This window comes from Eurytemora carolleeae, unplaced genomic scaffold (genome assembly GCF_000591075.1).
Source record: "Eurytemora carolleeae unplaced genomic scaffold, Eaff_2.0 scaffold2375, whole genome shotgun sequence".
NCBI classification, from domain to species: Eukaryota; Metazoa; Arthropoda; class Copepoda; order Calanoida; family Temoridae; genus Eurytemora; species Eurytemora carolleeae.
The window spans coordinates 4,700-13,033 of NW_019398266.1; the positions used below are offsets into that span (position 1 = coordinate 4,700).

Here is an 8,334-nt window from a genome sequence, read left to right on the forward strand (position 1 = left end):
AAGCTTTTTACACAAACCGCAAAATTTCAAATTTATCGGCTTCATATACGCGACTCTGATTGGTTGAATTTTATACACTTTTCAGGATACAAGTACAAGATTAGGCTAGTCTCGATATTGAGAAAAAGAGAGGATCAGGCATTAATATCGATATCCACCATTCTAAAGTTTTCAGCTCAGTTAACACACCCGTTACTAAATGTTGTGTTCCGAATATTGAACTCATGTAATGAATTTCGAAAAGTTATGAACATTATGTGGTGACGTTATACAAATTTGTGAACATGAAAGACACTAACCTAACAGTCTTTTCATATTATCTAATAGAATGTTATCAATTTCGAAATACTTCTGAACAAAATTCTTACAGTTTTGTAACAGATTTGTGTTTTATTTTCTAATCAAAGACCACTACATAAACTCCAGCTTATTTCTAGTACCAGAGCTGAAAACTTTAGAATGGTGGATATCAAGATTAAAGCTTAAACTCCTGGTTATACTAAACCCAAGATTATTTTAAAACGCATTCGATATCCATGAAAGAAGTTAAAATTTAACCAATCAGCGACCAGTGTGTCAAGTTAAGATATACTCTTTAACTTTTAAAAACCAGTTTTGATTTCTGGTGTTGTGGTGTCATATCAGTTGAACTAAACATTGATTGAACGAACGTAAGTTTTGGATTAATGTTTATTAAGGCTAATGTTCAAAATGACAATAGTCCTAACATATGTTTTTTAATAATTTCATATTAACATGATTAAATCTATATTTGTTTAAATGCTCTAAAAGCCGGTTTGTGAACAGCTGACTTTAATTTAATCGGATATTAGTTCAATTGATATAGCATTGTATCTGTAATTGTTATCAAACGTAACTTTTATACAGTAGAAATATCCAAAAAGAGGAAAATCAAAAGTGTTTGATTGGATAATCAAATTAAGCGATCAGGATTAAGGATATCTCATTTTATAAAGTTTTTAGCTTAGGACAACTTTTAACCAGCTAGAGCAATACAGTACACATACAGACAATATACAGCAGGAAAACGTGACAGTACAGCACATTTTATAGTGAGACAATGTGTTAATACAAAATAAAGCTTACTGAACAGAAGATGGGTTGAGACCTCCGGAGATGATGATATTTTGTCCAACTGTTATCATTGAAGGATACCGTTTTGCTGGGGTAAAAAAAGCTGGTATTTCCTCCCAGGTTCCTGTAGAGTCAGCATTACCATTGAAACACCTTAACAGAGAGGGGGGTATCAATATTACACACCAATCAGAATTGGAAGACGACATTAAAGAAATTTTAACTGAAGTACATTTGATGCTGTTAAGAAAATAGCTTTACTATAAGTAAGTTGTTAAATCGCTTATGAAGTGAAATGGGTCTGTTTACACTGCACAATTGCTGTGCCTCATGTTCATTGAACTTTTTAAAGTCATAACTTGAGTCTAAAAGTCGACTTCCTATTACAGAGTTTTCGTATTTGTTAAAGTGGAGATAAACCCTGCAATAGTGGTGCCTGAAATCGGTGTAAATACCGATTCGGCGACCAATTTACACAGTTCTTTCCATCTGATTTCGCCCAGTTGGTGAGTTGACTTCAAAAATGGTTCAAAAGATTTAACTTAACTTTGAAACCCAACTAAAACTCTACTTCTGGATGGCAAAGTGGATTAAGCTCAAGTCTCCGTTTGCTTGGTAGGATAGATAAGCTGAACCAGGTACGGATAGCTTAAATACTCTCTCGGTTTAGTTTGGGGTGAAAGTTTATTATCATTTCCCTGGGCTATCAAGACGAGCGGGATGCGTTCGCTTTCTTTAATTCAATCGAGTTTTGGACTTTATTTTAAATATCTTTAAACTTACGAAGCTGTCCGCTTGAAACTTTTTTATTTAGAACGATTAGAAAGTTTAAAAGAGAAAAGGTGAAAAATTTATGATTGTGATAAAAAGCTTACTGTAAAAACTATAAATCTTCTTCTGACTGTACACTAGACCACTTTGTGACCATAGTAGCTCCTCTAATATTTATTATCCGCACAAGATATGAGAAATCAAAACAAGAAGAAGAGTTGAAGAGTTGTTCCTTGTAATTTACTTTAGTTTTACTTAATTTTTCAATCCTATACCTACATATGCATACAAAATAAAGGAATGCCTGATATATAAACGGAAATGTAAGGCACATGGCTAAGTTGATTTAAGTCGGTTTGCATCAAAAATTGAAAAAATCTTAGATTTTTGAGATTTCCGATTTGACAACTGCAATTTCCCCTCAAATTCTTGAAAATATTTTCCTGAGATTTTGCATGAAGATCAGATTTATAGTGATTAACACTAAGAATGCATTTTCAAAATGTAAAAAATACAACAACATGAATAATTTTTTGGTTGATTTTTTCCTTCTTTTGTTTCCCGCCATTTTTCCCTTGGAAATTTTATTTGAGGTCCTATCTTTATTTTTTAAGTTTTTCTGTTCAAACTTTGGATTCAGATCATGATTATGATTAACTAATGGACTAAATGCTCCAAAAAAAAAATTTCCCGGATATTTTATTTTTTTCATTTATTTTTTTAATTAAAAAACTTTTGCGCATTGAAAATCAGTAAAGCTAGACAAAACAATTATTTTGCTGTAAAAATTGCGCCAAATAAAAAACAAACAAAAAATTTCTATAAAAAATTCAGAAAAAACAACTTTATTTTTCAAGATGATTTTTTTAGATTTTGCAGGGAAACCATAAAAAGCTGAAACTTTCATTTTTGGCGGATTTTCGTATTTTAAATATTACCAAACATACTACAGGCCCAATTTGTACCTAAAATCAGACAAGCCTATATTTTTTCAAAAAACGCAGAAAATGCGGTAAAATTGTTTTTGCATTTTTTATTTTTTACTTTTAGAAAATGCATTCCTAGAGTTAATCACTAATCTGATCTTCATGCAAAATCTCAAGAAAATAGCTTCAAAAATAAAGGCGTCCCCCCCCTGAAAGTTTGTGTAATTTGAGGGAAAATGTGCCCATTCCCCTTTCGATGATTTCAATTTTATTTCTTGTTCAACAATAAATTTTGGAAAAAACATAGTTCATCAGATAGTTTTTAGATATTAATCTAAAATAGCTTACGTGTTAGATATAAAGTTGTAGATGTAGATTTTTCCATCAAGAACTGCAACTCCTGTAAATATTAAAAATCAACAATCAATCACAACAAAGGAAGTAAGTTAAGGAATTATATTGCTGCAACCTGATGGTGTAAACCTTTAATATTTCAAACTTAGATTAATTTATCTTACAAAATGTATAGTTTGAAATATCACAGTTCCCCACTTTGGGTTGAAAAGGATTAGAAAATCTTAGCTTGTGGCAAATACTCAATTCCTTATCCGAACTTTGAAATAAGACCAACTTTTATCCGCTTAAAAATAAGGTCTTTATTTTAGGTTCGTTCGATTTTTTTATTTTCAAACCTGATTGTATGAGAAGTAAAAAAAAACAATGTACTGTCTTTATAGTAATTATTTATTTAATTGCTATTATAATGAACTTTTGAGATTTTTTTTGTTTTGTTATTGTTATTGGAACAAATTTTTTTTTTAATTTTGACAGATTAATGCCTAGCAACGGACAACAAATGAAAAAAATTGTTCCTTTTTATCCTATATAGAATGTTAAGGTAAAATTAGAGGGGGTATAGACTAAAGCCTTGAAAATTTTAGCAGCTAATCCCATATTTTTATAAAGTTTTTGCCTCCCATTTTTTAAAAGTTTTTACCTCCCATGTTTTAAAAGATTTTACTACCATATTTTAAAATTTTTTTCCTCCCATGGTTTGATGACTATTTACAACTACCTTACAGGGAAGTTATGAGAATTTTACTTTACCATGATTTCCCATAACTAATTTTGGTCGATTGAACCCGTGGTAAAGTAAAATTTTCAATTTCCCGAAAAAGTATAGTTGTACACAATTTTACCGTGTTTTGAGATGAAAATGCGCAAATTTTTTCAAAAAAATTCCGCAGAGCGGGTGGTTGTTTAAAACTTAATTGTCTCAAGGGACTTAAAGTAATTTAACGTTCTTCTGTTCGAGGAATCATAGGTCGGTAATGTTGGAATAAGGGCAGTAAAAGTTTTTATCTCATATATTTCAAAAGTTCTTACCACCCATGTCAAAAGAACCGATATTAACAGGTAGAGTAAAGGGACATGGGTAGGATTGAACCATCATACCTTAATAATTGACAAGTAATATAGTGAGAACCAGAAAACTTTGAAATACTAAGACGACGTTTAGATACACCGCAACTGTGAAGTGAGTTAAGTACCATTTTACATAATTAATGATTTAATAAGTGTCTAGTAAAACTATTTGCTTAGCAACAGCGTCAACGTAAGTATTGACATAATGTCGTCTTCATGTTCCATTTTTTTCTGGTTTTCAATGTGGTATAATAAAAGTTATTTTATGTTCAATATTTCAGTTGGAAGTGTCGCCAAGGTTTTTTGTAATTTTTAAGAACTAAATATATATTTGGAAATCTATTAATCATGACAATCCCAATCTTCAACGAATTTTCTAGTTAAAAGATTAATCGAAAATTACTTTCATTCCTTTTTCATCCTTTACTTTAAATCAGAACTTCGGGAAAACCGAAAGAATTTATAAAACGTCGTTTTCCAAAACTGATGATAATGTAATGTAATGCTTTTTGATTGAATAATTATATTGAGCTCTTTAAAACTGTCCCCGAAAATATAATGGCTATATTTTTATTTTGTACAATTACTGAAATTTAGTTAAAATAGTAAAACAACATTGAAATAATTGTCAAGACGACATTTCATAAATTCTTTCCATTGCCTTGAAGTTCTGGTTTAATCTGTATATTATAACATATTAAAACTATATCTGAAAATAAATAAGAGTGGAGTGGAAAAACAAAGGTTTCTTACCATAGCCAATCAGGAGAAAGTTGTCATGTTCAATCTAAATTGAAGAGAAAACATGGAATCTTAAAGGGACTAAACGTGTATGTTAACCTCCATGCAAAGATGACAACGCCCAATTCACAACGGTACCCTTGAAACCTTTATCTAATCAACATTATTGACAATATTGTCGTTTTTCTAAAAAAGTGTTTAATTTCTGTAAGTTTTCCTGCATTACAAATCTGTGGAAGAATTTGTCGTTTCTCTAGATTAAGTGTTTAAATTCTGGTAATTTCTATATTTTTTCCTGCAACATTGAATTGCACAAATAAACTTTAAACGTTGATATATAATTCATGCATGATCAGAAAAGCTTTTAAGCGTACCATTGTGATTCGAGCATTGCCATCTTTGCGTGGAGGGTCACTTTAAATTACGCTAACAGTCCCTTTAAAATTTTAGGGTTACTATAAAGAATATGACACTAATAACGACTTGGAATTAATTCATTGCAATGATCTGAAAATTAGATGTATTTTAAGATACAGGGTGTCCCACGGAACATGAAAGTTGGTTAATAGTTTTATTATTGTCTTTAATTTATTAATGTCTTCTTTCATAATTTGTTTAATTGTTTAAAGGTACTGTAAAGAAAAAATGAAAGGGGGTATAGGCTGAAAGCTAATTAGCTCTCAATCGCGGCCCATGAAAGTTATATCTGATGTTCCTATCTCGAGAAATCGATATACGACTATGTCAAATTTATGCGAAAATTAATATATATACAATTTTGTATAAAAGTAGTAGGTTTAAAAAGATCAAATTCAGCAAATATGCAACCAATCTGAAAACGATGATATCCCAGAGAAAGCTAATTGTAAATTAGGTTTACTTTATATTTGTTATTTCTATTTTTAATAGATTTAGGCAGAGCAGTATACTGGTCACGTGTCTCCGCCTGTATCACGTGACCACTTTACTGCACTGCCATTGGAGGAATTTCTGGTCAAGTAATACGGACTTATAAATAATATTATGAATTAGATCTATTAAAAATAGAAATAACAAATATAAAATTAGAATTGGAGTAAACGTAAGTTACAATTAGCTTTTAATTCCTATAAGTTTTCCTGCATTACAAATCTGTGGAAGAATTTGTCGTTTCTCTAGATTAAGTGTTTAAATTCTGATAATTTTTATGTTTTTTCCTGCAACATTGAATTGCACAAGTAAACTGTAAACATTGATATATAGTTCATGCATGATCAGAAAAGCTTTTAAGGATATCGTTGTGATTCGGGTATTGCCATCTTTGCATGGCGGGCACTTGAAATTACGCTTACAGTCCCATTAAACTTTTCGGGTTACTACAAAGAATATGACACTAATAACGACTTGAAATAAATTCATTGCAATGATCTGAAAATTAAATGTATTTTAAGATACAGGGTGTCCCACGGAACATAACAGTTGGTAAATAGTTTAGAATGTCTTCATCCATGATTTGTTTAATTGTTTAAGACCAAAGACAATAATAAAAATATTATATAGGAGTCATATTATAGTAAAAATAATTTCAAAGTAAAATATACTTAAGCATCGAAATAAACTGCAAACAGCCTTTAATATATAACACAGTATATGAAAGACGACATTCAAAACTATTTACCAACTGTCATGTTTCGTGGGACACCCTGTATATGTAATCTATAAACTAAAGTATTGTAAAATTTTAATTTAACATGTTTAATTATTTATTAAATTGCTGAAATTTTACGTAAAAAAATCAAATATGAAAATGATTAAGTTACGTTAAAAGTACATTTTCAATGAAAATTATATAAATCATTATTCATGACAATTACGTATATTTAGAGTTTTAAAAACTTACAGTTTTGGGAGTGACCAATTCCTTAAATAAACATCGAATTATTTATTTTATTTTATTTAAATGTAAAATGATATCTTTGACATATAACAACAAATACAGGGGGGAGGGGGAAGGAGGGCAGACCCCTACCTAGACCTGAAATTGGACCTTTACAGTATCCAAGAAGCCAAATGTTTTGAATTTACGGTTCAAATCCCCCCCCCTAGAAGCTTTTAGGGAGGGTAAACAAAAATCTTTTCGCTTCGCGTATATTTTGCCCCCTCCTAGATTTATTTCTGTATACGGGCTTGAGTTAAATGATACAGCGTATTCAATTCATAAATAAATAAATAATGAAAGTAAAAATTTGAAAATATTTATTGACGATGCTAATCAAATAATTTATTAAAAACGTTTATTTTTTTTTTTAAATTTAAGAATTAAAACTTACCAAGGATTTAGATGCTTCCTTTTCCAGATAAATAAACATTGCTTTATCCTCGCTAATATCTTCAAGAAGAGTCAACTGGAAATAGGTAAAAATAATATATGAACTTTTGTACTCTTCATCCCTTTAAAAATTACTAAGCTAAAAAACATATATTAGATCTTATTATCTCTTACAGGGACTTTCACAGTAATCTCAAGTGACCCTCCAAGGTAAGATGACAATGCCCGATTCACAATGGTACTCTGAATATTTGTCTATGTTTTTTTCCTTTAAAGTGCTTGTTTTTTAATGCGACTTTTTTCTAAACTCAAAGACAAAACAAAATATCTTTGTCTACTAACATTTAAGTGTGAAATAATTTTGATGTTTTGAAATCAAGTAGTAAAATTTTCAATTGGAAGAAGATAGACTTCAAAAGTAGACAATCAGTACTATGATAGGACATTCTTCTGTCCCTCAGAAAAGTGAACAAACAAAATTGGAATGTTTTTGAGACACACCACCTCTTCTAGATGTGTAACAAGCAAATGTAAGCTTGGTCGTTTTAGACACTTGTAAATCAAAACTTTGAGACTCTAAAATCAAAGACAGGACAAAACACCTTTGTCTACTAACATTTAAGTGTGAAATAATTTTGATGTTCGTAATGAGGGTTCTCTGCAAAATTAATTTGCGCATTTCTAGCTTATAAGAAACAATAGAGAAAGTTGAACACTTTTTGAGTCAGGTTAACAAATAAATTCAGAAAAATATTTAAAAAATCAAAGACGACATTTAAATCGTCTTACTACTGTCATGGGACATACTGTATAATAACAGAGCCCCTCGCTTGAATAAATAAAGCCTCACAAAAATGTTGGATAACAAAAACAATAACAATAACAAAAACATCCTTATTTGGCAACCCATTATTATTCTTAAAAACTACTTACATTAGTTACACTGCTGCAGATATTGCTGGTTTCCTCTAAATTACTTACATTAGTTACACTGCAGATGTTGCTGGTTTCCTCTAAATTATACTTACATTAGTTACACTGCAGATGTTGCTGGTTTCCTCTAAATTA

The 8,334-nt window shown here is 30.3% G+C and overlaps 1 protein-coding gene across 1 annotated transcript in view; it reads right to left on the reverse strand.

The window, feature by feature from the left end:
• The window catches only part of LOC111717121 (kelch-like protein 20), a gene marked incomplete in the record, with an annotated part of 14,109 nt that overhangs the window by 4,176 nt on the left and 1,599 nt on the right, over positions 1-8,334 (reverse strand). The window contains 7 exon segments of the mRNA XM_023492630.1: positions 1,108-1,248; positions 3,141-3,192; positions 4,179-4,247; positions 4,971-5,004; positions 6,838-6,858; positions 7,268-7,342; positions 8,248-8,279. Coding sequence (XP_023348398.1) covers positions 1,108-1,248; positions 3,141-3,192; positions 4,179-4,247; positions 4,971-5,004; positions 6,838-6,858; positions 7,268-7,342; positions 8,248-8,279 — 424 coding nt within the window.